The following is a 27801-nucleotide window of genomic DNA, read 5'->3' as shown; positions in this document are numbered from 1 at the left end:
ATTGATTAGTCACTAGAAAATTTCTGTGTGGTTTGTAACCTAAGGTACCCGATACAAACTTATCAATACATCATACTATAGGTTGTTGGTGGTCGAAAATTCTATTTCATGTTTTAAGTTAGTGTAAAAATAGCCACTGAAGCAAAAAGCGTTGGATTTGTCAAACACACGCCAACAACTAGCAATTCAGTTGTTGTCGGACGTGATCCAGCCACACCATTTGTCAAGATGGTTACGAGCTGTTTGCCCACGCATGCACATGCGCAAGTGTAACGAGCTACAAAGCACGTTCAATAGTGTTAACAAAATAAACACAATATAGTACTTTCGTTTTACATGCTTAGCCTAGAGTCTAGACTCTACACTGTACGGCTTGTATTATACAGTTTAAATATTACTCAACAAAAAATACTACAGTCAAGCAATTAATGGCACTTTGCAAGATAACAACTATATCAACTCAATATTTGTACTTTTACAAATCTCAATAGTTGTACTTTTCATGACTACATATGCCTCATACAAATAAAAAAAAAACTGGGCTATTGCAGATATATAGCATAAGTGATGAATAGGGGTGACACTAAAACGCTGAATGGGCGGGATGGGCGGGACGTCGCGGAAACCGCTCAATATCGGGTAAATTGCTGACGGTTAGTGCTATTAGGGTTAGGTTGAGGTTTTATAATAGTATATGAATCAAAAAATGTCCCTGCCTAAAACTTATTCAACTATTTCCTGACATTAGGCAAAAATGCTATGGCGGGACGTCGCGGAAGATGGCGGGACGTTTCGGGCGCGGAATGTAGTGTTCGGCGGAATTTTTTTTAATGATTTTCTATTATAAAACCTTATCCCAACCTTAATAGCTCCAACCGTCAGCAATTTAACCCGATATATAGCGGTTTTCACGACGTCCCGCCATCTCCCGCGACGTCCCGCCCTCCATTCCGCCCATCCCGCCCATTCAGCGTTTTAGTGTCACCCATGAATAGGCTAAATTAGATTCGAGCCAAAAGTGAATAGTCGGCAGTTCTGTCAAACAGTGGTGTTACTAGTATAGGATAGTTGTGTTGCAATCTTATATAGCCTAAGTTCTGTTGATTTAAGGTTGCCTCGGCCGTCGTTGCCTGCCTATGAATGGATTACTGATCTTTTGTCATGAACAAACAAACCCGAAAATACTTTGCTAAGTGCTTTGAAAATATACTAGTTGAAGCGATGTTGGTTATTGCGCAATTAATTGGGGAAAATTTTTTCATGCCAGTTGTCTTCGCAAGAAAACAACAGCAAACTATTTGGTCGAAAACGAATCTGCGAAAATTGCTCATACAGCCGAATAACATTGGCAAACTGAAGCTACAATACATTATCTCTGTAAGCTAAATTTAGTCGCAACAGCAAGAACAAAGCAACCAGTAGTTTACACATTCGTTGGTGCTTGCTGTACTGAAGCTATTAAAATATAACAATACCTTCAGCATTGTGCATTCGAACTAGTGTTGTGTCACGGTCACTGTAACGTAAGAGCAGTGAGTAAAGCGAACTTTAAATCAAAGGCGTGCGATGTATTTCCGGTAAACGCTGCTCTTCAGAGTGGGAAAGCCCTCCCAGAAGCAAGGCGAAAAACTAATTAGGATGCAGTGATAAAAGCAGGAAATACGTAATAAATCTGAAACACATAGCGTTCAGAAGGACCCCGCAAGCGTCAATGTCTCATGGTAAACCATACATATTTAAGGTGTTTCGTATCTTTTATTTAACTTTGGGGGTTGTCATGAACGCACACACACCTTTAAGCGGTTACCTGTATTGACTGCCACTATTTGGCGAATACGAAGACGCGGTACACGGTTATATACGAAACGTGGCGTCATAACTCAGGGACGACATCTAGCGGTAAATACATACATCACAACTTCCCTTCGTTCAAATTGAACTTAACTGACGTCTCGAAGGGTAAGGATTCACAATAACATTCAATGGACGTAAATGAACACGATTACGCCGATACAATACACCATCACTAGTTTTTACAAGATAAGAGCGATGAGATAACTGTTTTTCTATAGTTCCTTGTTGATCCCATAGTTTGTTTTGAGTATTGTACAGTTTTACAGGAGTGTTCACTTGTAATTGCAGCATGTTTCTTGTTCCCCTGTCATAATACTTCTTTTGTTGTTTTCTTTACGTTTCGATATCCAGCGGCATCGTGTGTCTGATTTGCCGACCCATGAGAAGCTGTGCAGGTGATTTTCCGCAAAGGAGAGGAGCACTCCTAAATATTAACAAACTTTTGTTAAAATCCTGTACACTGGCGTGAGCTTTTTTAAGTAGTTGCTTCGTTGTCTGGACACTCCTCTCAGCCAGTCCGTCAGATCGTGGATAATGTGGACTCGAGGTTAAATGAACAAAGCCCCATTCCTCGGCGAATTTTGCAAACTCCTCACTAGAAAACTGAGGACCGTTATCACTAATAACAGTTTCGGGAATTCCAAACCTGGAAAAAATAGTTTTCAAACCACTTATAACAGACGCCGCAGAAGTTGTAGTCAACGGGGTTACTTCTGGATATCCGGAGTAGTAGTCCACTGTTACCAAAAACATTTTTCGGTTCCAATAGAACAGGTCAGTTGCCACTTTCTGAAACGGATAAGAAGGAGCTTGGTGAGGTTCTAACGGTTGGCGTTGTTGCTGTGACCTGAATTTTGCACCAATGGCACAGGAAGAAACCAAACCAGATATGTCGTTGGATAACCCAGGCCAATATATACTTTCCCGAGCTCGTCCTTTGCATTTTACTTCACCCAAATGGCCTTCGTGCACAAGTTCTAAAAAATAACTGCGCATAGACATTGGAACAACTATTCGAGATCCACGAAACAAAATACCGTCAACAACAGAAAGTTCATTTTTGACATCCCAAAAGGGTTTTGCTAAAACAGGACAAGCACGCTTATGTAAAGGCCAACCATTATTTACAAGACGCATTACAATTTGCAACTGTTCGTCACATATGATTTTACTTTGTAACTTTTGTTTAACTAATGGCATACAAGCAATAGCGGATACAATTAGATCTACATATTCACATACACTATGACAAGAAAGCGATTGAACGGACACACTGTTCTCCACACATCTTCATAACAAATCAGCTGTGTGCATGAATTTACCTGGAGTAAACTCTGCGGTGAAATGAAATCTTTGCAACCGGATCATTAGACGTTGAATGCGCAACGGACAGTTATTTAACTCCTTGAGAAACAACGCTATGAGAGGTTTGTGATCAGTTTCTACCACAAATTTCTGACTATAAACATACTGATAAAATCTTTCACATGCAAAGGTGATAGCAAGCAATTCCTTTTCAATTTGTGCATACCTTGTTTCAGCGGTTGTTAAAGCTCTTGCCGCATAAGCCACTGGCTGCCACATGTTGTCATGCTGTTGCAAAATTACAGCTCCAAGTCCATGTTTAGATGCGTCTGCCGAAATTTTGATCGATTTCTTGGGGTCGAAAAACCGAAGTACTGGGGCAGTTGTGACCAGCCGTTTTAAATTCCTCCATTCCATTTCGTGTGCTTGCGTCCACTCCCAGTTGCTCCGTTTATGCAATAACAAACGCAAAGAAGATGTTTTAGTAGACAAGTCGGAAATGAAACGACCTAGGTACGTGACCATTCCCAAAAATTTCAGCAAGTCACCCTTAGACTGAGGACGCTTTAGTTGCTCTATTGCATGAACTTTATTTGGATCAGGTTGAACACCTGAAGCACTAACAACTTCACCAAGAAAAGTAATCTTGTCTACACCGAACACACATTTTTCCTTATTGAGTTTCAGATTATTGCGTTGCAAAACCGTTAACACATTTTTAAGCCTCATGTCATGTTCCTGCTTAGTTGAACCCCAAACCACAATATCGTCCATAGACGTTACAACGCCGTTCATGTGTTCAAACATCATGTACACCAACTTGTGAAACACTTCTGGCGCAGAACAAATGCCGAACGGCATGCGCAAAAACCTATACCGTCCAAACGGAGTGTTAAACGTACAAAGCTTAGAACTATCTTCATCCAACTTTACTTGCCAAAACCCAGACAAAGCGTCGAGTTTAGAAAATACTTTAGCATTTGAAAATTGACTAATAATTTCTTCTCTAGTCGGAAGACAGAAATGCTCACGCAAAATTGCTTTATTTAAATCTCGCGGATCTAAGCAAACTCTTAGTTTTCCGTTTTTCTTTTCTACTATTACAAGAGAGTTCACCCACTTAGTTGGCTCTTCTATTCTTTTGATTACTTGCATGCTTTCCATTCTTTGTAGCTCCTGTTGTAGTTTGTTTTTGAGTGCAAATGGAATTTTTCTGCTGGGACGGACTACGGGACAAACTCTGCTATCGGTCTTTATTCGGTGACAACCTGGAACACAACCCAACCCTTGAAATAAATCTGAAAAGCTGGACAGCAAATTTTGTTCGTCACTGACAATCGGTTCCAGTTTATTTATTAGGCCAAGAGTTACTGCTCCATTTAATCCTATAATAGGCAATGCATTAATATCCACAACAACAAATGGTAGAGTAAATGATTGCTCTCTGTATTGAAGTGTTAAACTAATTATCCCACAAACTGGAATATGGTGGCCAGTATATGAGATCAATCGAATATTAGTAGAAGAAACATATGGACGTCCCTGAAGTTTTTGAAAATCATTTCGTGACAAAATATTTACTTGGGCTCCCGTGTCTATCTTAAAACGAAGTGTACATGAAAGCACAAAAATGTCAGCCAATCTTTTGGTGAAATAGTAGTACTTACAGATTGCATGTTGTACGTCTGAATTGTATCCGCGCGTTGCGCTTGCGGGTGATTAGCTGCACTGCAATATCGAGCGAAGCGGTTTTTTCCACCACACTTCAAGCATCGCCTTCCCCAGGCAGGACACGCTCTGACGTCATGTCGCAAGGCACAGAATCTGCAAACTCGAGGCGCTGGTAATTGATTACCACGTGGTTCGCGTTGAACAGCATCCAAGCTAAAACTTGTAGAATTTGTTGATCGAAACATTGTCATTTGCGATCTTACTGTTTCGTTTGTTATGCACATTTTAATAGCTTTTTCAAGCGTTAGTTCCTCTTTCCGCAGCAAACTTTGACGAAGTTGATCACACTTGATACCAATAATAATTTTGTCTCGGATTAATGAGTCGCAAAGTTCACCGAAATCACAGTTTTTAGACATTTTTTTAAATCGGTTATAAAAACATCTATTCTTTCATCATCATTTTGATTTCTAGAAAAAAACCTGTATCGCTCGCTGGTGATATTCTTCCTCGGACAACAGTAGCTTTCGAAGGCATTGACCACAGTTTCAAAGTGCATTTCTTGTCCTTCTTCAAATTTAAATGTTGAGTGGATGGCTTGACCTTGCTCTCCCAACACGTGGAGCAACATAGATGTTTTAACTTTTGCAACCTTTCCGTCATAACCAACAGCTGTCAAATAAAGCCTAAATCCCCTAATAAACTTAACCCAGTTTTGTGACACATTGCCACTCCATTGCATAGCTTCCGGCAGTGAGAACGAACCTTCCATTTTATTTGAAAAACCACTTCTGACACCATGTCATGAACGCACACACACCTTTAAGCGGTTACCTGTATTGACTGCCACGTTTTGGCGAATACGAAGACGCGGTACACGGTTATATACGAAACGTGGCGTCATAACTCAGGGACGACATCTAGCGGTAAATACATACATCACAGGGGTGGGTTTAAGTTTGAATTTATTGTTACCAAACAGTTTAAAGGAAAATAAAAATGCTGCTTAAGGAAAGTCAAAAACCTAAAGCATTTCTTGTAAAAATAGGCGATCAATACGAATTTTCTACCAATCAACTGTTCGGTCGACAACATATGCTGGGAAATGCTTTTGTGGAGCATTGATGGCAATAAATGAACAATTAAGTTTACAAAAACACGAAAAAGTGGGCTAAGCAGGCATACTAATAACAAGTAATTATGAACTTTGTAGCAGTGAATTTTGAGCGAAATAGGTTTTGATGAGTACTGGTACTATATTTTACATTATTACCAAATACAATTGGTATGTTTTGTTAAGCGTTACTGACTGTGATGAAAGAATAGGTGCATTTTTAACATGAGTGTCTGAAAATACTTTGCATGATGTTTGAAAGTAGAACCAAAAATATTCTTTTAGGTAAGCCAAGTGTAAACTGTACTGAATAACATGATGGCAATAAATTTTCAAAGTGACTCAAAGATTTCGACATTTTTGTAAAAGGCCTATATGCAAAATAAAATTTACCTTTGCAATTTGAATAACATAATCAGCATTTCAACTTTATAGTACTTCTGAAGTACTACAACGCTGAAGTGAAATTAGTGAGAAATAATGGCTTTTGTTTATCACTTGAACATTATACCTATACTCTGTCTGAGCAATAATGTTCAAGTGATAAACTCTGTCTAAGCAAAAACAACGCTGTCAATCATTTTGTAAGGAGCATTTTATTGTCGGCAAATCGTTTACAACAAACATTTGACCAATGACAAGTTTAAATGCGCCCTCCTTCCCTTCAGGGTCTCATATTTCTGGTGATCCATCCACGGCAATCAGCGATCTGCGCGACAAACAGAAAAGATCCAATGCCTAAAGTGCACTAAAAATAAAATTGAAAACGAGTGTTCCTTGGTTTACATACCCTTGTGTAGATGGCAGGCAATCCCTGACCACAAGGAGTTGTTCCGTATGAAACTATGCCTTGTACGTAGTATTGGTTGTCTGAATGTCGACAGACCATTGGACCGCCGCTGTCACCCTGGACAAGAACCAATGCATTCATATTGCGAAAGAATTATTGCAACGGTTTAGACTCTAGAGTAAATAATTGCTTCTAAACGTTGCCCTACCTCACATGTATCTTGACCAGGGTTGTAGGACCCACAAAACTGTGCTCTGCAACCGCTCACAACACGACCACCGTACTTGGCCGCGTTGGGTGAAGTGGGTGCAGATATTTTTTGGTAAAATAAAGCTTCCTAGCTTCCTAAGAGTGTCAGATGTAGTTCCTATGGCTGCAAAAACAAACACAGAAAGAATTGACAACAAACGGTCGAATGCGTACAATTTAGAAATAGGGCGCTTTTTAAACTTTTATTGTTAATTTTTGTGTGTGTGTAATTTATCTTGACTTGACAACAATGTATTACTTGACATAAAATATCATGAAGAAAAAGATGTTGTTTTAGCTATGGTGTGTGCTTACCAGTTGTTTTTCCCCAACCCAAAGTGTAACATTGGCCTGCTGCGAAATTCGGCGAAGGATCATTGCAACTCCCAGGTGCCACCAAGTTTGCTGGACTCACGTACTGATTGATTGTAGCTGGCCTTGACAACTGTTACAATAAAAGGCAAGTTTATGTTATTTTGTGCGCTTTTAAATTAAACACAATCGATTTTGTTTTTCTGAGAACGTGTTTGGCGTGGCTTCGTATACCATGTATCTGATACGTTTATAAATCAATCGATACAAGTATGTGTAATACCAAGATTTGCTAAGCAAAGAACGTTACTGCTTACCTTAACCAGTGCAATGTCAAACACGTAAGTAGTACGGTCGAATCGCGCGTGTGTTACGAGTCTTGATATATTGAAGTTTTGTTCGTTTGCTGAAGTGACTGATCTCGAGTATTCTCCCAATCTCACTCCGAATAAATGTCGGCTGGGCCTTAAAACCAATCGAACATGTATTTGTTAGAGCAACTTTCGTGTGTAAACTTATTTGGTCAAAATATAACTTGTAACGCAGTTAGGTATTTTCAACTTATATACGTTCCAAAGCAGTGAGTGGCTGTTAACACCCATTGGTTGTTAATAAGTGAACCTCCGCATATGAAACGGATTGGATGCCCAGTTGGTTTCTCATATATGTAAGCCATAAACGGCCAATCTCCCTCAGCAGTTGCTGATCCACCTTAGAACACAAACAACGTGTAAAAAGTAGTTGATCAGCTAACGTAGAATGGTATACGGACAATTGTATACTGACCTATAATTCTTGCCTCTGGAGCACTCATACTTGCGCCTAAAAATTGTTGAAATTAATGAATTTTGCACAATTAGCTTGGACACTCTGCCCAACAAAACAAATCATGTACAAACCTGACACTGCATGAGCGCAAAGTACAAATACGCCCAACACATTGAGCAACATCATTCTTTGTGAATGTACTTGTTCTTTCATCTTGTACAGTTGATTCGCAGGTTTGGTTTATGAAAAAACGCTTGATTTTTTTTTCGTACACTGCAAAACATTTGTATTAATGTTTACAAGGTTTAGAGCAAGTCTATATGATTCAAATAAGAAAACAACCACAAGCCAACTGACTTTCGTGACTGTGACTGATTTGTGCTTCAGTACCCATTATATAGCAAACTTCCAGTATAGTTTAACAATGGAACAGCTGTGTACGCAAATTCGGCACTCATAGTATAGCAAAACATGTTTTTGTAAAATTAGGCCACATTACGAAATGTTTAGGCGGCACAGTCAAGTACTAATCGCCGTAAGGCAGAATATAATTTGGTAACAATGCGTTCTTTAGGGAAAGCCTGATCCTGTTTGCCATAACAAGCAAACAGAATCGGAAATCGTGACCTAATTTTAGCAAAAAATTACATGCCATGTTTTTGTTGACGTTAATGTTTACTTTGGTAGATCCGCCGCCGGGTTGGGCTCAAGCCAAGTCGATAAATTACCCTGAGGCAAGTGATCAGAATTCAACTGTATGTTCTTACATGTCAGGAAACGGTAACGGTTTAAAATGCACTTATCTAACTTACACAAAAGAACTGTTGTTTGATTCGATTTTTTTAAGGTTTGTCACCAACTCAGCACTTATTGTTTTAATTGCACTGAATACACGATTAGAAGATTTCCAGCGCAGTCTTGTGTTTTTGAAAGAAAAATAAATGAGAATTATGTGTCTACAAATCATTTGGCTACCTGTCTAAACTTTATCACTAATAGCTTTGCAATTAAGTTCGCTTTCGGGATAAATATTGATTTACTGTTGTTTGTTGCGGACGTCATTTCTTTTGCGCGAATTAAAATTTGTGGACCGCTGTGATTTTTGATCGAGGGATTGTTGTGTCAAATATGTGACTATAATTCAGCTGAAATTTTACTTTGCGCTTTTTATCTCTGTGATAGTTATGATATTTTATGAAAATTGCACTTATGGGGTTGGTTACGTGTAACAACATGCATTGAAACACATGTTTGGTTGTCGCCAAATATAGTTATTGAAACCGGAATTTAAACTGGTTTTCAAATACCTGACGCAAACAAAATCTGTTCGGTTTGTTCTGACGAGTTTGTTCGTCACCTATCGCCTTAACTGCCTTCAATCTAAGAGTAAAATATTTTCAGCGCAGTTTAGTGATAAACGAGCATATGAAGATAATTTATTTTAGGTTTACAAAGTATGAAAATAATCAGTTTAGCTTTGAAGAACTGCGAAAAAGGTATTTCCAACATTACATTGCGACCTAAATATTCGCGTGGGACATTGCGGCCTAAAAATGTTATTTTAGAAAAGACGAAATATTTAACAGCACTAAGTTGCAGAGGACAATACTACGATGAAAAGCCAAAACCTTTAACCGACTTTGCTATTTGAGTGTTTGTGAAGAATCAATCAATTAAGCATGTTTTGTAGAACATTAGTGCTGCACAGTTTTAAACAATTTTGGAGAATACGATTTTTTTCGCAAAAATGTCCAGGCAGTGCACTAGGTAAATGGTTCACCCAACAGTAAATTTATTTTTTCTAGGGTGAACAAACAACGAGGACTAATGATATTATTATTGTTACAATTTTCTCCTAGACACATTGGGCAATAGAATTATTCCTCATTTTTTATCTATTGCGACGTCCTCTATTTCATTTTTGTTTATATTCAGGCCTATATGTACAAATTCTTCCTACAGTTAAGCTTTTCTCTTTTTTACCTTGTGGAGTCCAGCTCATAGCGAATTTTGGGGCCCGTTCACCTACAATGCGTTACCGCATGGCAGCAAGTGTCAGTCTCCGTGTTGTAATGATGATACGTAGAGGTTTTGTGTCACTAATTAATATTATAAACCTCATCATTTGCATGTGATCTTTGCATGTAATTTCATGATTTTACCCAACACTATTTAAAAGGGTTATTTTCAACTTGTAAAAAAACTTTGCTCGATGTCTTAGGCCAGGGTTGTCCAAGACTAAAGGAATGAAGGCCACAATACGGTTTGCTAAAGCCTAGGTTGGCCGCAATAAAGAAACTCTTTTGAGTCGGGACTAAAATTACTATTCTAATCGACTAGTGCTTTGCGACCAAAATATGATTAGAATATTATTTAGGCTATACACACTGCGAACGATTTGATGATTGTGTGCAGAAAACGTGCATAAAAAGTGTTTTTAAATAGCAAAGTTTAAAGCTTAAAATTGCGAAACTGATTTTAGTGTGAAATCATGTCTTTTCGTTCATTACGCCACACTTAAAACTAGGTACTACGTAAACAAAAACACCAATTTTAATACTGAGCATTTATTTTTGTTTTTGACAAATCGTTTACAACAAACATTTGACCAATGACAAGTTTAAATGCGTCATTCTTCCCTTTTAGGGTCTCATATTTCTAGTGATCCATCCACGGCAATCAGCAATCTGCCCCACAAACGAAAACAGATAAGAAATACTTTAAAGTATACAAATGCAATCTAGATTTTAAATACAAGCTTGTCGTGGTTAACATACCCTTGTGTAGATGGCAGGTAAGCCCTGACCACAAACAGTTGTTCCGTATAAAACTATGCCATGTACATAGTATTGGTTGTCTGAGTGTCGACAAACCATTGGACCGCCGCTGTCACCCTGGACAAGAACCAATGCATTTATAATGAGAACGAATTATTGCAATGGTTTTAGCATTCGCGTAAATTAGTGCTGTTGGAACATTTCCCTACCTCGCATGTATCTTGATCAGTGTTATAGACCTCACAAAACTGTGCTCGGAAACCGCTCACAACACGACCACCGCACTTGGCCGCGTTGGTTAAGGTGAATTCGGTGAAAGCTTACTAGCTACCTAAGAGTGTCAGATGTAGTTCCTGTGGCTGCAAAAACACACATAGGAAGAATTAGTAACAAACGGTTAAATGCGTAAGATATAGAAATTTAGCGCATTTTAGATTTTAGTCTTTAGTTTTCTCAGTGTGTAATTTATCTTGACTTGACAACAATGTATTACTGGACATAAAATATCATAAAAATCGTTTTTAGCTATGCTATGTGCTTACCATTAGTTTTTCCCCAACCCAAAGTGTAACATTGGCCTGCTGCGAAATTCGGCGAAGGATCATTGCAACTTCCAGGTGCCACCAAGTTTGCTGGACTCACGTACTGATTGATTGTAGCTGCCCTTGACAACTGTTACAATAAAGGGCAAGTTTTGTTTGTTTTGTTTGCGTTTAAAACAGAAGTGATTTTTTTCTAAAAACGAGTTTAGCGTGGTTTCGTATACTATGTTTCTGATACGTTTATAAACCAATCTATTCAACTCCGTGTAATACCAAGATTCGCTAAACAAGGAACGTTACTGCTTACCTTAACCAGTGCAATGTCAAACACGTAAGTAACGCGGCCAAATCCCGTGTGTGTAACGAGTCTTGATATATTGAAGTTTTGTTCGTTTGAAGAGGTGACTGAACTCGAGTATTCTCCCAATCTCACTCCGTATAGATTTCGGTTAGGCCTTTTAATACCAATTGGGCATGTATTTATTACAGCAGCATTAGGACGTATAGGTGTGTAAACTTATTTGGTAAATCAGAAAACCTGTAACGCAGTTAGGTATTTTCAACTTACGTTCCGAAGCAGTGAGTGGCCGTTAACACCCCCTTTAAATTTCCTCAGCAAAGAGAGCAGTAATCACCATGAAAACGAAACGTTTTTTATTTCCATTAACGTTTTGTACATTAAACGCTTAATACATGTAAAATATAATTAACTTTGTATAAGTCACTTGTTCCAGACAAAAATTACCATCCTTCTGCAAGCTTGCTAAAAGTTTGTGTCACTTGCTGCAGCAATGCGTCGTTGGCGTATACGCCGTGACAAAAGTTTACTTTCAAAGAACTGCACAAAGCCGTCACCTTTCTTAAGCGCTTTGGGAAATAGTTAAAATTCACAAAACCGATGAAAATGTTAAAACGTGCAAAAACCGTTTTTCTCTGTCTGTGACAACTGCCACATATCCTGCCCTGCTTTCCAATTTTGTACCACACCTTTACTGTTCGGTATATGCCTACAGTTGTATTCAACAGTGTGGAGTTCCTCTTCTGACGCTATAGAGCAGTGGTCGGCAACCGCCGGTCAGCGGCCCGGTACCGGTACGCGAGGAGTTCGTTACCGGGCCGTATAATTTTTCAGGTTAAATGCTATGAAACATTTTGCTCATGTATCCCGGGAATGATAACTAATTTAAGCGTTTTTATAGCTGTATATTTGTAGTTGTTTGAAGACCGGTCCGCGATAAAATTTTAGTTTCAAAACCGGTCCGCAGTGCAAAAAAGGTTGCCGATCCCTGCTATAGAGGGTTGCGATCCGAAGGAATTAAGAAGCTTGTATCCATCAAAGCGAGGGGACGCCAAGTCCTGAGCGATTGATTGTATACAGCTGTTTCTGTTTACGAAGTTGAATCTTTCGTAAATTGTAAAAACACAAATCTGTCCTCAAAAACTACGTTTGTTCCTCACAAAGCACCAACCACAACTAACGCACTTGCTCCAAAACTGCCACATCAAATAGGGCAGCTTACGCCACTAGCACGCTGGGGGCGCTATGGAGTTTGCATCTGATGAAATAATTATTTAATGTTTGTTAAATGCGCGGCGATAAAGTTATCGGCAATACTTAAAACAGGCAGAAATGTGAGCTCAGCGGGCGTACTAAACAACGTGATAATCCTAAACTTAGTTGCTTTGAATTTTGGGCGAAATGAGCTTTGGTGTGTACCAATGCCATTTAGCATAGGGTTGCCATACGTCAGGATTTTCCCTGACATGTCAAGGAATTTGATGTTTAAATTTGCGTCAGGGAGAAATGTCAAAATGTGCTTAAAAGTCCGGAATTTAAGAAAAAAATTATATATGTGTATACTATGAAATCAATATACCAACGGAGAAAGTTTCTAGTAGTTAACTACAACCGCGTTTATACAATGAAACGTAAAGAGGTAAACTGGTGGCGCGCACAATTAAGGTTGCAGTTTCGTTTTTCGGTGTGTGTGCGCGAGTAACAATACCTGTTTGTTACTAGTTGTCTAACAATAAGCGTTAAATACACAAATAAAAATCCGCGTTTCAAGAAAACACAGCATTTAAAGTTTTTGGAAAGTTTTATTTGCTTTCACTGAGGACGAAAATGGTTTGCCATGGGTACCTAATATGCAAGGAACTAACTAACAACAAAAAGTAGAATGTCGTGAGACATAAAAACGTTTTTACAGTGGCATTTTATTTCAAATTGTTTATGTGAAATTTAGAGTGGTAAAGGTTGGCGACCCCTGATATATGTGCTTATTGTTTCAAGGAGTAGTGAGCTTAGCCCAATATAGTCAACTAAACAGAAGCCTGCACAAAAAGTGAATTGACAAGGATCAGAGTATCGTATCTAACGTTTTCTCGTGTCGCCGTCCTTGTGAGATTTAAATTTTCTAAATTTATTCCGTAATAGAAGTGTATGCATCGCAAAAAAGGATACCGCAGCGGTTCTCAAACTGGGGTCAGTGAGGCAATTTTGCGGGGACCGCGAAAAGGTGGAAGTAAATCTATATTCTTATTTGGCTTCAGTTTGTGCAACTGAATAAGCAATAAGCTTTATTGCACGACAACTGACAAAAATACAATTGTTCGCACACAATTGTAATATTTTTGTCTTGTCTGCGATGTCAGATTTAGATCATTGTTATGCGCAATTTTGCATAACTAGCTAAAATCCTGGAATGAACTTTCGTTTTTCTGAAATACACATTCAGGCTTTAAGACCGCGAGCTCTTGAAATAATGGCAAAGGGACAGTTTAGAAAACATATTGAAAAAGTTTGAGAACCACTGGGTTAACGCAACTGAGTCACTGAGGTAAATTTTGTCAGGGATTGTGTATCGTAAAATATGGCAACCCTAATTTAGCATGCACATTATTACCGACTGCTTTGACAAATCAGCAAAGTCTGTAATGTTACGGTTAAAAATAAACACTTTACGGCAATAAGAAGTTTTTTTTAATCAGCAGAGATCTTGTCTAGAGGTATAAATTGTTACGTTTTTTTTCAACCGCTGTGACTTTTAATGCGTCAGATAAACGTACCAATTGTACTGTGACGCAATAGCCGAAATAACAATTAGGGTTATGTTGGGTAACGTCACTTGCCTGCTTTCAATGTATTTTGTAATCATTTAAACTGCCTAGTATTTGTGTATGTATGCTACCAACAGGTGTAAAACGCATCGTAGCCAAGTAATGGGTTTATGTAAAACGTTTTTTTTTATAGAATTTAGTGAGTATAAATGGGAAATTTTAAGTTTTTTCTTGAGATGCGTATTTTTTACATTGTGAAGATAAGCTTGTCTTCTATGGAAATAAATTAAGTTTTTGAACAAATTAAGTTGCGGCTTGCGGCAGCTTAACTTCATTATGCTTATTTGGATATGTGGCGCAAAAAGCACGGACAACTTTTTTAACGGCATTTCTTCAAAATTGCTGACGGTTAGGGCTATTTGAGTTGAGGTAAGGTAATATTATTAGAAATTCAAAAAACTATCCTTACTTCCTAAGCCTACCCTTTTTTTTTTTTTTTTTTTTTTTTTTCACGGGGTTCGAACCCAGGACACTCCCGGGGACGAATCCCGATCAAGGTTTTTTAATGTCTGTATATGGGTCAGGCGCGCCAGGCCATTCGGCCAAGCCTACCCTTTTCAGTTGCTAAATTAGTAATTAAGGTCTTTGCGCTACCTACTGGTATGTAGCTAAGTGTATGGCTGGCTTAAGTGGCTCTAGCTTTTTTACCGTTCAGTTTGACCGACGCCATTTTGTTTGTCGCGAGGTAAAATTTGTGGCCTGCTGAAAATTTGAACGTGTAACTTAGTAGTTATGCCAAAAACTCTACAATTGCGATGATATTGTACTGTGGTATGTAAAAAAATAGCAAGCATTAATTAGAAACTAAGTGTATCCTATAATTACTCATTAATTTTAAAGGGTAAATACAAATCCCATAACCGTCAGCATTTTTGGAGATTTACCTTTTAAAGAGGAGTTATTGCTCATTACCCCACGTTTTGAAAAGTTGCTAAATGTGAGGCTGACGTGAGTTGATTTGTAAGTAAAAAGTGTAGACGAGTTGCGAAATTTTAAAACGTTAGTTTCATAGTTTAAAACCCCAACAGGAACTTTGGTGTGAAATTATGTCTATCAATCCTCTCATGAAGCCATACATAAGAGGTACTGCGTAGGCAAAAACAACAACAATTTTAATGTTTTACAACTCATTTTATTGTCGGCAAATTGTTTACAACAAACATTTGACCAATGACAACTTTAAATGCGCATTTCTTCCTTTCTTCAAGGTCTCATATTTCTGCTGATCCAACCACGACAATCAGCAATCTGCGCGATAAACGAAAACAGATAAGATTCGTTGCCTTAAAGTACACAAATAAAAATAGATTAAATTTGAAATTTAAAACTTGTGTTTCGTGGTTTACATACCCTTGTGTAGATTGCAGGCAATCCCTGACCACAAGGAGTTGTTCCGTATGAGACTATGCCGTGTACATAGTATTGGTTGTCTGAATGTCGACAAACCATTGGACCGCCGCTGTCACCCTGGGCAAGAACCAATGGATTCATATTGAGAACGATTTATTGCAACGGTTTTAGCATTCGCGGAAATTATTGCTTTTGAAACATGGCCCTACCTCGCATGTATCTTGGCCAGGGTTATAGGACCCACAGTACTGTGCTTGGCAACCGCTCACAACACGACTGCCGTACTTGGCCGCGTTGGTTGTAGTAAAGATGGTACAGAGTTTTTTTGGTAAAATAAAGCTTCCTAGCTTCCTAAGAGTGTCAGATGTAGTTCCTGTGGCTGCAAAAACAAACAAAGAAAGAATGGTTAACAAATTGTCTAATGCGTAAAATACTCAAATTGAGAGCACTTTAGCTGATTGTTTTAGCTTTTCTTGGGTGTAATTTATCTTGACTTCGCAGCAATGTAACACTCTACATAAAATATCATGAGAAAAGGCGTTGTTTTAGCTATGGTGTGTGCTTACCAGTTGTTTTTCCCCAACCCAAAGTGTAACATTGGCCTGCAGCGAAATTCGGCGAAGGATCAGTGCAACTTCCAGGTGCCACCAAGTTTGCTGGACTCACGTACTGGTTGATTGTAGCTGCCCTTGACAACTGTTACAACAAAGGGCAAGTTTGGTTTGTTTTGTTCGCTTTTGAAACAGAATTTATTATTTTCTGACAACGAGTTCAGCGTGGCTTCGTATACTATGTTTCTGATACGTTTATAAACCAATGTATTTAACTTCGTATAATACCAATAAGATTCCAGTGGTGGAATTCAGCCGGTTCGCACCGGTTCTATAGAACCGTCTCACGAAATTTATGAGAATAGCGAACCGGTTAGCATTACTGGTTACTGTCAATGGACTTTTTGTAACATAAGCGGCTAAAAGTATGACTTTTGTGATAGAACCGCTTGACAAAAAATGTAAATCACACCACTGCAAGAATCGCTAAACAAGAAACGTTACTGTTTACCTTAACTAGTGCAATGTCAAACACGTAAGTAACACGGTCAAATCTCGCGTGTGTTACGAGTCTTGATATGTTGAAGTTTTGTTCGTTTGAAGAGGTGACTGATCTCGAGTATTCTCCCAATCTCACTCCGTAAAGGTTTCGGTTAGGCCTTAAGAACAATAGTGCATGTATTTTATAGAGCAGTTCGGGCGCATATATTTCCTTATAGGGTAAAATATAGTTTGTAACGCAGTTTGGTATTTTCAACTTACGTTCCGAAGCAGTGAGTGGCCGTTAACACCCATTGGTTGTTAATAAGTGAACCTCCGCATATGAAGCGGATTGGATGCCCAGTTGGTTTCTCATATATGAAGGCCATAAACGGCCAATCTCCCTCAACAGTTGCTGATCCACCTTAGAACACAAACAACGTGTAAACCACAAACCCTCAAAAGTAATTGGTCAGCTAACGTAGAATGTTGTACAAGAATTTGTACTGACCTATAATTCTCGCCTCTGGAGCGCCCATGCTTGCACCTGAAAAAGTACAAAATAAATGAATTTTGCACAATTAGTTTTGACACACTACCCAACAAAACAAATCATGTACAAACCTGACACTGCATGAGCGCAAAGTATAAATACGCCCAACATATTGAGCAGCATCATTCTTGGTGAATGTACTTGTTGTTTCATCTTGTACAGTTGATTAACAGGTTTGGTTTATAAATAAACGCTTTTCGTCTTCTTTCTTACACTGCAAAACATTTGTATAAATGGTTAGAAAGGTTTAGAGCAAGTCCATAAGATCCAAACTAGAAAACAACCACAAGCTAACTGACTTTTTGACTGCGACCGATTCGTGCTTTTGCACCCATTATATAGCAAACTTCTGGTATTGCTAACAATGGAACAGCTGTATACGCAAATTCGAAACCCACAGTGTAGCAAAACATGTTTATGTAAAATTCGGCCACATTGCGAAATGTTTAGGCGGCACAGTCAAGCACTAAACGCCGTTAGGCAGAATACAATTAGGCAACAATGCGTTCTTTAGGGATAGCCTGGTACAGTTTGTAATGACACGCAAAGAGAATGTTAAATCGTGATCTAATTTTAGCAAAAATTTACATGTAGTGTTTTTGTTGACGTTAAGGTTTACTTTGGTAGATCCGCTGCCGAGTTGGGTTTAATCCAGGCCTATAATTTGCCCTGAGGCAAGCGATCAAAATTCAGCAGAATGATCTCATATCATAGGGAACGGTAACAATTTGAAAAATGCACTTACCTAACACAACAAAGACGGTTGTTTAAATCGATTTTTTGAGATTTTGGACACGAATCAACGAGTAAAAGATTTCAAGCGCAGTTTTAAAATGAGAATTACGTTCTGTTAATTAAAAATAGATTAATTTGAGAACAGAAATATGAAACGATTTATTCCAAACATTTCATTGAGACCTAACATAGTGTGCTGCACACCATCAAACACATTTTTCTGAAAGGTGTCAATTTTCTACAGCGCGAGGTTGCAAGAAAACAGCACCACGATAAAAAGTCACAAACGTTAAATGACTTTGTTGTAACAAATTTTGACAAAACATTAGGCCACCTCTCTAAACTATATCACTACTGGTTTACAAATAGGTTCGCTTTCGGGATGGATATTGATTTACCGTTGTTTGTGGCGGACGGCGCGAATTTAAATATGTGGACCTGCAAGATTTGCTATGTCAAACGATGTGACTGTATTTGAGTTGAAATTTTACTCTGGGATGTAAACGCATGAAATCACAATAAAACTCACATAATTTTATCTTCGGGGCTAAAAGTGTAGCAAATAATTCTAATAGCTCAATGGGCAAATCATATGCTATACGTCAGTGGTCGGCAACCGCGCGGCCCGGTACCGGTTAGCGGGGAATTCGTTACCAGGCCGTGTAATTTTTCAGGTTAAATGCTATAAAACATTTTGCACATGTATCCTGGGGATGATAAACTAATTTAAGCACTTTTATTGCTAAACATTTGTAGTTTTTTTGAAGACCTGTCCACGATAAAATTTTAGTTTAAAAAACGGTCCGAAGTGCAATAAAGCTTGCCGATCCCTGCTATACGTAATCGTTTCTCTGGTAAATATGAACGTTAAACACCAAAACAATCAGTTGTGTTTTTATAGTTATTATGTAATACTACAACAGCCTGAACTTTTTGTTTTACCCTTGGGTGTTTAGTGTTTGACTGTGTCAGGCAATTTTTGTGTTGTAGGTAAACCCCAAGGAAATTAAATTTGCATTTAGATTCTTTTCATAAGTTTGTATTTGTGTAAGATCCCTATATGTTACATCTTATTTGCCAGTAATTGCCGATTTCTATAGATTCCCGCATTTCCTTAGTACAACTTGTGTTGTAACCTAGTGCGTTGTGTGACGTAACAATGGACTGCCAGTTTTGTGTAATAACGCAACGTGGTTTAGTTCTTTTCGTTGCTGACTTCCGTGGAGCACGGTGCTGCGTCGGTTGTTGTAGAAAAGCTGTTTATTGTCGTGTTGACGATTATTGGTGAGTCACTTTGTATATATGTGTTTAATGACTCAATATTGTGAATTACCATAATGAATGCTAACCGCTGTGAACTTGACCTAAAATGTCATTTCCCTTTTTTAATAGTCGTACTGTACGTGTAGTTGGGTTCATTCAAGTTGCTAAAGTTGTAATTGTTTACGCAGCGTTCTTGTACGATACTCACGTGAAGCGTGACTTTCTACACTGTTGCTCTACATAGCTTGGTAAGCATTGTGTATGACGTCATAACGTCATAATGGCATATTGTGGTCTCATGTTTTATTGTGTATTTAGGTGCGTGACAGTGATTTCTGGGATCGCCCATGTTATTTGTTTTCTTCCGGTTCCCATAACAGTTGGTGAGCTTAAAGTTACATTTCTACATTTAAAGCGCAGTGCTAATGCCATGTCTTTGTAGAAACCGTTTCCTATCCGTTTCCTATTCGTTTCCGATCGTTTCTACCGCCTCCCACCGTCCTCTTCATTCTTCATTGAAAGTGTTTGAATATAAGATCTACAAAACACCCTATCTGTGTGGACTGCTTGTTGGAGACCTTTAGGAATCGCGTTTCAAATCGCGTTTCACCGGGGCGCGTTCACGGGACGTTACATGAAAGTTTCAACTGTTGTTGAACACAACTCCACAGTTGAAATCAAGTTTCAACTGTTCGTTGAACAGAAAATTAGTTGAAATCAAGTTTCAACTGTTTCTTGAAATAAGCTTCAACTGTGTGTTGGAGACAAGTTTAACCGTTTGTTAAATATTTAAGCGGTTCAAAGATGAGTCAATCAAACGTCACGACTCCTGATGCGGTCGCTGATTGTCGTCGACGTCTCAGTGAACAGTACCTAGTCGCCGAGTACCTGATGAAGGACCACTACAACAAGCAGATGCTCGAGACGGTATTGGTTGCGCTTGAACATCTTTTTGTCGATGCTGTTGCTGCCTACGAGGCGCATCCTGATCTTGCCGAAGAACTAGCAAGCGTGAGAAAAAACAAGACCGAATTCGATGACCGTGTTTCTCACTGGGTTCGTGACGTAAATTCTTTATCTAGCAATGTTTTACCTATTAACATAGCTAGTCCGAGTGGAAGCGGTGATAAGAGTCCAAAGGACAACGACTCGTTCTGCGGACGAAGCAGGCGCTCGAGTTCTTCGACTAACAGTAGAACTAGAGTTAAAGTAACGACACAGCTCGCGCGTCTTGCTATTCAACAGACTGCGCAGAAGCAGGAGCTGGTCAGGCAAACGGAAATACTACGCGCAGAAGAAGACAGACGACGGGCCGAAGAAGAAATCCGTCGTGCTAAAGAAGAACAGCGCCAAAGGGATAAAATAGAAATGTTGGAACTGCAGCACCAGCTACAAGCCGCAGAGGTTGAAGAGAAGGTTTGGGACGAGATGTCAGGAAACACGGAGTACGTGACGGTGAAGGAAGGTTCTGGTGAATCGACCACGCCTCCCCTGGAGGAGCCGCTCGGGGATCAACGTCGCGTGTTGTTCACGTCACCGCCTGTCACGTCGCAGAGAAGCCCTCCTGACCAGCGGTATGTGGTTGACTATGTTGCTCCGTCAGAGCCCCTGTCCCAATATGTGCCTAAATTTAAATCTTCGGTTGATGAGAAAGGTTCTTTCACCGCAACAAACCCAATTGTAAATAATTCTTGTATATATGGTTCAGTCAAGCCAACTGGCGTACATGACAATTAGATTGCATCGCTTGTGAGGCACATAAACAGACCAAAGCCTAAAGTTCTCGTTTTTGACGGCAATCCAATGGACTATTGGAAGTTTGTCCGCAATTTTGATTCTCGTATCGACGACAAGGTCGATGACGACGGTGCCAAATTGTCATATTTGGCGCAGCATTGTGATGGCAAAGCCCGTAAATTGATTGAACACTGCTTTAGACTAAAGGTAAACGGGTACCAACAAGCGAGACAGTTACTGTACGACCACTTTGGCAAGTCACACATAATCGCTCATGCATGTGTGAGGTGTGTTGTCAACGGTCCAGAATTGCGACCGAACGATGCTGCTGGTTTAAGCGAGTTTGCGCAGTCGCTGCGCGATTGTTTACTTACACTTTCAGACATTGACGAGCATTCCGAGATGAATAATTACCCTACGTTGATTGCTGTTGTGAATCGTCTACCGTTTAAGATGCAGGAGGCTTGGAAACGGCGTGTTGAGAAAATCCTCAGAGATACTGGCCGTGAACCTTTGTTTGAGCATCTTGTCGACTTTGTGGAAACTGAGGATCGGATTGCAAATTCGTTGTTCAGCCGCATGCTCGATGAGCATCGCAACGAAGCTAAGAAGGCGAAAGGTAAAAGTAGTCATGTAAAGGCTTCCAGTCATGTCGTTGTAAGCGAACAAGAATCTAGGCCGAAGGTTCGTGCCGGACCTTCCCATTTTCCCACTACCCCGTTGTGCCAGTGCTGTTCGGGAAACCACGTGCTTGCTAAGTGCGAGGAATTTAAATCCCTACCTTACCGCGATCGTCTGCGCGTCACCCGGCGCCGTAGACTCTGTGATAATTGTTTCAGATTTGGGCACTTTGCCACTAAGTGCAACAGCCCCAAAGCGTGTACCGTGAGGGACTGCAATGAAGCCCATCACACCTTGTTGCATCCGCCAGAGAAGAGAGAGGACGAGTCTCCTGTCAAAGGACCTGCGCCGGAACGGACAGTTTGTTCGGTTTTGTCGGCGATTGGAAAGGACTGTCATGCTTCCTCTGGTAGACAGAGCGTCAACTTGATGATGGTTGCGGTCAAAGTCCGTGTTAACGGTAGGGCTGTTAATACATACGCTCTTTTAGATACTGGCTCGGGCATTACCTTGTGCGACAAGAAACTGGCAGATAAGCTTGGGATGCAAGGTGAACCTAGCAACGTGACGCTTAAAACGATCAACGGGGTCAGTCGCAGGCGCAAGGGCAAAAGAGTAAATTTATCTGTTGCTTCGCTCGATGGCTCCACAACTGTGGAACTTCCCGAGGTGTTCGCTGTTGATTGTCTGCCTATTGCCGCCAACAAGTTTCCGAGAAACGCGGAATTGGATGCGCTGCCACATATCAGAGACCTGTCATTCCCACAGGTAGATTGCAGTGAAGCTTTGTTGCTCATCGGGCTCGACGTTCCAGAGGCCTTTCTCGTGCAAGAGGTACGAAAGGGAAAACCGAAGCAACCTGTTGCATTTAGAGTTCCATTTGGATGGGCATTGGCAGGACCTGTCTCTAGCAAGTCAACCGATTTGTTTTCCGTCAACTTTACTCAAGTTGCCGATGATTCGCTGCAAGGGAAGTTAGAGCGAATGTGGAAGACCGACTTTCAAGACACCAACCCCGACGCGATGCCTATGTCGCGTGAAGACAGGTTCGTCTTGGATAAAATGAAAACCAGTGTGCAATTTAAGCAAGGTCATTACGAATTGCCGTTGCCATGGCGCCCGAACGCACAACCGCTTCGGTGCAACCGGGACATGGCGCTAAATCGTTTGGGTTCTTTGGAACGTCGCATGAGACGCGACGCCGTGCTACGCGATGCGTATACAAAGACGGTACAGGGTTACATAGCTAAAGGCTATGCCGAAGAAGTTCCAGATGAGGAACGGTCTGCAGAGGTAGTATGGTACCTGCCGCATCACCCTGTCACAAATCCACACAAGCCCGGAAAGGTGCGGGTAGTTTTTGACTGTGCTGCCAAATACCGCGACCAGTCGTTGAATGATGCTTTACTCCAGGGTCCGGATCTGACCAATTCCTTAGTAGGAGTTCTTTCAAGGTTTCGGATGGAAAGGGTAGCTCTTGTGGCCGCCGTGGAGGCCATGTTTCATCAGATTCGTGTGAAACTGACAGATTGTGATGCACTTCGGTTCTTGTGGTGGCCCGATGGCGATGTGTCGAAGAAGCCCACCACACACAGGATGCTTGTTCATTTGTTTGGAGCGACTTCTTCCCCTTCCTGCGCGAGTTTTTGTCTTAAACAAGCCGCTGATGATTCGCGAAGCGAATTTCCAAATGAAGTCGTCGAGACGGTAGAAAAGAATTTCTACGTTGACGACTGTTTAAAATCCGTGTCGACTGAAGCAGAAGCAGTTCAGTTGGTCAAAGGAATTTGTGCACTTCTCAAGAAGAAGGGATTTCGGCTAACCAAGTGGCTTTGCAACAGCGAGCGAGTTCTCGCGTCTGTTGATGAAGAGGAACGGGCTAAATCGGTGAAGGAGCTGGACGTGGATGGTTCCTCCTGCGAGAGGGTACTTGGTGTTCGATGGAACGTTTCGTCGGACGAGTTCGGTTTCAATGTCGATGTAAAGCAGCCTACAGCCTACACCAGAAGGTCAATCCTGTCGGTGGTAAGTTCCTTATACGATCCTCTTGGCTTTGCAGCGCGTGTGATCGTGGTGGCCAAGACGATGCAAAGAGATCTCTGCAGAAAGCAGCTGGGATGGGATGACGTTCTGTCCGATGAAGACTCTGAATCGTGGGCAAAATGGTTGCAGCAACTACCGCGGTTAGGAGACGTCGTTGTGCCAAGATGTGTGAAGCCCCACGATTTTGGTAAGGTGCGAAAAACGGAATTGCACCATTTTGCAGATGCGTCATCTACTGCTTACGGCGCGGTGACCTATCTGAGGCTGGTAGACGAGCGAGGAGGCATTCACTGCTCGTTTGTAATAGGCAAGGCACGCGTTGCCCCCCTGAAGACATGTTCGATTCCCCGCCTGGAGCTGACGGCGGCTGTTGTTGCAGCCAAGTTGGATCAACTTGTGAGAAAGGAGCTGCAACTGTACGAATGCCAATCCGTGTTCTGGACGGATTCGACTGCGGTTCTTCAAAGTATTCGCAACTGCAATAAGCGCTTCCCAGTATTCGTTGCAAATCGCTTGGCCAAAATCGAGGATGTTTCCCGGCCTAGTCAATGGAGACACGTCAGCACCAAGGTAAATCCAGCCGACGAAGCGTCTCGTGGACTCAGTGTAAATAAATTCCTTAGGTCCAGCCGATGGCTTAATGGACCCCAGTTTCTTTGGGAGCAAGAAGATACATGGCCCACCTGTCCGGACTTGTCGTCAGTGCCAATCGAATTTCTTTTAGTAAAGAAAGAAACTCAAACCGTTTGTCTGGTTGCCAACGAGTCCGCTACGGATCGACTCATTGCCAGATACTCATCACTCAATCGGCTGAAAAGGGCTGTAAGCTGGTTGCTTAGATTCAAGTCGATGTTGATGTCAAGGAGGTCTGCCAAATACAAAGTACCAACTGGGCAAATGACCGTTGTTGAACTCAAGGCTGCCGAGCTTGAGATCGTCAAGTATGTACAAAAACGAAGTTTTCCGGGCGTTATCGCTACGATGTTGAAGGCCAAAGGCGAAGCCATTCGTTTACCAAAGAAAAGGAGAGCTCTTGAAAAGCTCAATCCAATTCTAGTCGATGAGAGTTGGTGGAAGGCTCGAGCGTGCATGTGTCGAGTTCGATGTTAAACATCCTATGATTCTTCCATACGACCATCGGTTTACCGACCTGGTGATTATGCAGCAGCATGACGAGGTTGGCCATTCTGGAATGGGACACACGTGGTCGTCTCTCAGGCAACGCTACTGGATCATCAAAGGAGGGGTAGCGGTTCGTCGTGTTCTCGGCAAGTGTGTTTCCTGTCGACGAAGAAATGGCTCCCTGGGCAAACAGATGATGGCAGACCTTCCTGCTGCGAGACTGCAGGCCAACAAGCCGCCGTTCTCAGTGGTCGGTGTCGACTACTTTGGTCCTTTCCTTGTGAAGCAAGGACGAAGTGAGGTAAAGAGGTACGGGTGTATCTTTACCTGTTTTTCCACCAGGGCCGCGCATATCGAAATAGCGCATTCACTGTCTACGGACTCCTTTATCGGAGCTCTCCGACGTTTTATCGGTCGTCGAGGACGGCCAGACCAGATCTTCAGCGACAACGGCACAAACTTCGTTGGAGCTGAGCGCATCCTGCGCGAAGAACTAAACCGGTGGAATCAAAAGCAGATTTACAAATATCTGCAACAACGTGAAATTGCGTGGAGCTTCAATCCTCCCACTGCCAGCCACATGGGTGGGGTTTGGGAGCAAATGATACGCTCTGTGCGCAAAATCCTCAACGCTCTGCTTTCGGAGCAGACCTTGTCCGACGAGAAACTGATGACGCTGATGGTGGAGGGCGAGGCCATCCTGAATTCTCGTCCCTTGGTTCCTGTGACGTTCGATTCGAAGGATGAGGAGCCCCTTACACCACATCACCTACTGCTGCAACGTGCAGCGCCGAATATGCCCCCTGGACTGTTTACGGGGAAGGACTGTTACCATCGTAACCGTTGGCGCCAAGTACAATACTTGGCCGACCAATTTTGGCGACGATGGTCGCGCGAGTACCTACCGACGTTAATGCCCAGATCGAAGTGGGCAAATGGACATTCTAATTTCGCAGTCGGTGACGTTGTGCTTGTAGCGGATGATAATCAGCCCAGGAGCAAATGGCTTCTGGGACGCGTGACCGATGTGCTTCCTGATCGCAAGGGAATAGTGCGCCAGGTGGTGGTCAAGAATCACACTGGTGCCTTGAGGCGCCCAATTGCAAAATTGTGCTTGCTCCGACGCGATGCGTGATTAGTTGTGTTTTTTTTGTGTTCGCAATTACTGCCGATGTTTGTGTGATGTGTTGTAAATGTACTCCTTGGATTCGTACATTGTGGGGGGGGGGGGTATGTTACATCTTATTTGCCAGTAATTGCCGATTTCTATAGATTCCCGCATTTCCTCAGTACAACTTGTGTTGTAATCTATTGCGTTGTGTGACGTAACAATGGACTGCCAGTTTTGTGTGATAACGCAACGTGGTTTAGTTCTTTTCGTTGCTGACTTCCGTGGAGCACGGTGCTGCGTCGGTTGTTGTAGAAAAGCTGTTTATTGACGATTATTGGTGAGTCACTTTGTATATATGTGTTTAATGACTCAATATTGTGAATTACCATAATGACTGCTAACCGCTGTGAACTTGACCTAAAATGTCATTCCCTTTTTTAATAGTCGTACTGTACGTGTAGTTGGGTTTATTTAAGTTGTATTTGTTTACGCAGCGTTCTTGTACGATATTCACGTGAAGCGTGACTTTCTACACTGTTGCTCTACATAGCTTGGTAAGCATTGTGTATGACGTCATAACGTCATAATGGCATATTGTGGTCTCATGTTTTATTGTGTATTTAGGTGTGTGACAGTGATTTCTGGGATTGCCCATGTTATTTGTTGTCTTCCGGTTCCCATAACAGTTGGTGAGCTTAAAGTTACATTCCTACATTTAAAGCGCAGTGCTAATGCCATGGGGTTTGCATCTGATGCAATAATTAATTAACGTTTGCTAAATGCGCGGCGATAAAGTTATCGGCAAAACTTGAAACAGGCAGAAATGTGAGCTCAACGGGCGTACTAAACAACGTGATAATCATAAACTTAGTTGCTTTAAATTTTGAGCGAAATGAGCTTTGGTGTGTACCAATGCCATTTAGCATGCACATTATTACTGACTTCTTTGACATATCAGAAAGCCTGTAATGTTACAGTTAACAGCAAACACTTTTCGACAATAAGGACGTTATTAAAATTAGAAGAGATTTAGGCTAGTGGTATTAATTGTTATTGTAGCGAAGTAATGGATTTATCTTAAACGTTGTTATTTTTATTTAGCAGCTAGTGAGTTATAAATTGTAGGTTTTCAGTTTTTTCTTGAGCTGCCTCATTCTTTTTTTTTTTTTTTACATTGTGCAGGTAAGCTCTTCTATGTGGCGCCGTTGTCGAATAAATTAGGTTGCAGCAAGTTATGTAACTTGCGGCTCAACATAGATAAGTTACCGCAAGATAGCTATAAGTTAGCTAACCTGCAAGGAAATATAACTAAGTTGCAGCAATTTAGCAAACATGCATAGAAACATAGATAACTTGCGACACAAGAACTTAGCGTCGTAACCTAGCTATGTTTCGTCGCAAGATAGCTAAGTTGCCGCAAGTAACATAACTTGCAAAGCTAAGTTGCCGCAAAATGACTATCTTGCGTCGCAAGTTACCCAGTGCATTGTGGGACATCTCCATACATTCCCACAATGCACCGAGTAACTTCATTATGCTTATTTGGATAAGTGGCGCAAAAAGCACGGACAACTTTTTCAACGGTATATCCCCAAAATTGCTGATGGTTAGGGCTATTTGAGTTGAGGTAAGGTAATATTATAAATACAATAAAACCTACCTCACTTTCCAAGCCTACCCTTTTTAGTTGCTCAATTAGTAATTAAGATCTTTGCGCTACCTTCTGATATGTA

At 41.0% G+C, this 27801-nt stretch overlaps 3 protein-coding genes, 2 long non-coding RNA genes and 1 pseudogene across 6 annotated transcripts; 3 read left to right on the top strand and 3 right to left on the bottom strand.

Annotated features, from left to right (window-relative positions):
* Positions 1 to 4361: 4361 nt before the first annotated feature.
* On the bottom strand, positions 4362 to 5636 carry LOC145215027 (uncharacterized; annotated as a pseudogene). Its single transcript, XR_013857182.1, has 2 exons — positions 4827 to 5636; positions 4362 to 4427 (listed from the first exon to the last, which is right to left on the bottom strand). The product of XR_013857182.1 is annotated as an uncharacterized LOC145215027 (transcript).
* Positions 5637 to 7974: 2338 nt separating this feature from the next.
* LOC145212296 (uncharacterized) lies at positions 7975 to 17642 on the bottom strand. Its single transcript, XR_013856670.1, has 3 exons — positions 17508 to 17642; positions 17395 to 17430; positions 7975 to 8006 (listed from the first exon to the last, which is right to left on the bottom strand). It is a non-coding gene; the product is annotated as an uncharacterized LOC145212296 (long non-coding RNA).
* Positions 15681 to 17300, bottom strand: LOC145214913 (trypsin I-P1-like). Its single transcript, XM_080083534.1, has 6 exons — positions 17166 to 17300; positions 16915 to 17062; positions 16419 to 16548; positions 16062 to 16231; positions 15853 to 15969; positions 15681 to 15750 (listed from the first exon to the last, which is right to left on the bottom strand). Exons 1-6 carry the CDS (start codon positions 17270 to 17272, stop codon positions 15706 to 15708), a joined length of 717 nt encoding a protein of 238 aa, XP_079939660.1. The 5' UTR covers positions 17273 to 17300; the 3' UTR covers positions 15681 to 15705.
* Positions 17643 to 19236: 1594 nt separating the features above from the next.
* Positions 19237 to 19985, top strand: LOC145214386 (uncharacterized). Its single transcript, XR_013857046.1, has 2 exons — positions 19237 to 19455; positions 19623 to 19985. It is a non-coding gene; the product is annotated as an uncharacterized LOC145214386 (long non-coding RNA).
* Positions 19986 to 21237: 1252 nt separating this feature from the next.
* LOC145213007 (uncharacterized) lies at positions 21238 to 24945 on the top strand. The gene has a single exon (XM_080081253.1). It carries the CDS (start codon positions 21238 to 21240, stop codon positions 24943 to 24945), a length of 3708 nt encoding a protein of 1235 aa, XP_079937379.1.
* A 7-nt stretch (positions 24946 to 24952) lies between these two features.
* Positions 24953 to 26092, top strand: LOC145213006 (uncharacterized). Its single transcript, XM_080081252.1, has one exon. It carries the CDS (start codon positions 24953 to 24955, stop codon positions 26090 to 26092), a length of 1140 nt encoding a protein of 379 aa, XP_079937378.1.
* Positions 26093 to 27801: the final 1709 nt, after the last annotated feature.

Source organism: Phallusia mammillata, chromosome 2, assembly GCF_965637545.1.
Source record: "Phallusia mammillata chromosome 2, kaPhaMamm4.hap1.1, whole genome shotgun sequence".
Lineage (NCBI taxonomy): Eukaryota > Metazoa > Chordata > Ascidiacea > Phlebobranchia > Ascidiidae > Phallusia > Phallusia mammillata.
This window is presented reverse-complemented; position numbering and strand designations above follow the sequence as displayed.

What these genes read in the sequence shown, in the direction of transcription:
- LOC145213007 (XM_080081253.1), top strand. Translation starts at nt 21,238, where the DNA reads ATGGACTATTGGAAGTTTGTCCGCAATTTTGATTCTCGTATCGACGAC.
- LOC145213006 (XM_080081252.1), top strand. Translation starts at nt 24,953, where the DNA reads ATGATTCTTCCATACGACCATCGGTTTACCGACCTGGTGATTATGCAG.
- LOC145214913 (XM_080083534.1), bottom strand. Translation starts at nt 17,272, where the DNA reads ATGGCCTTCATATATGAGAAACCAACTGGGCATCCAATCCGCTTCATA. An exon ending in CTGGCCAAGATACATGCGAG is followed by an intron (nt 15,970 to 16,061) that starts GTAGGGCCATGT and finishes GTTCTTGCCCAG; the next exon opens with GGTGACAGCGGCGGTCCAAT. An exon ending in TGCCTGCAATCTACACAAGG is followed by an intron (nt 15,751 to 15,852) that starts GTATGTAAACCA and finishes TTTATCGCGCAG; the next exon opens with ATTGCTGATTGTCGTGGTTG.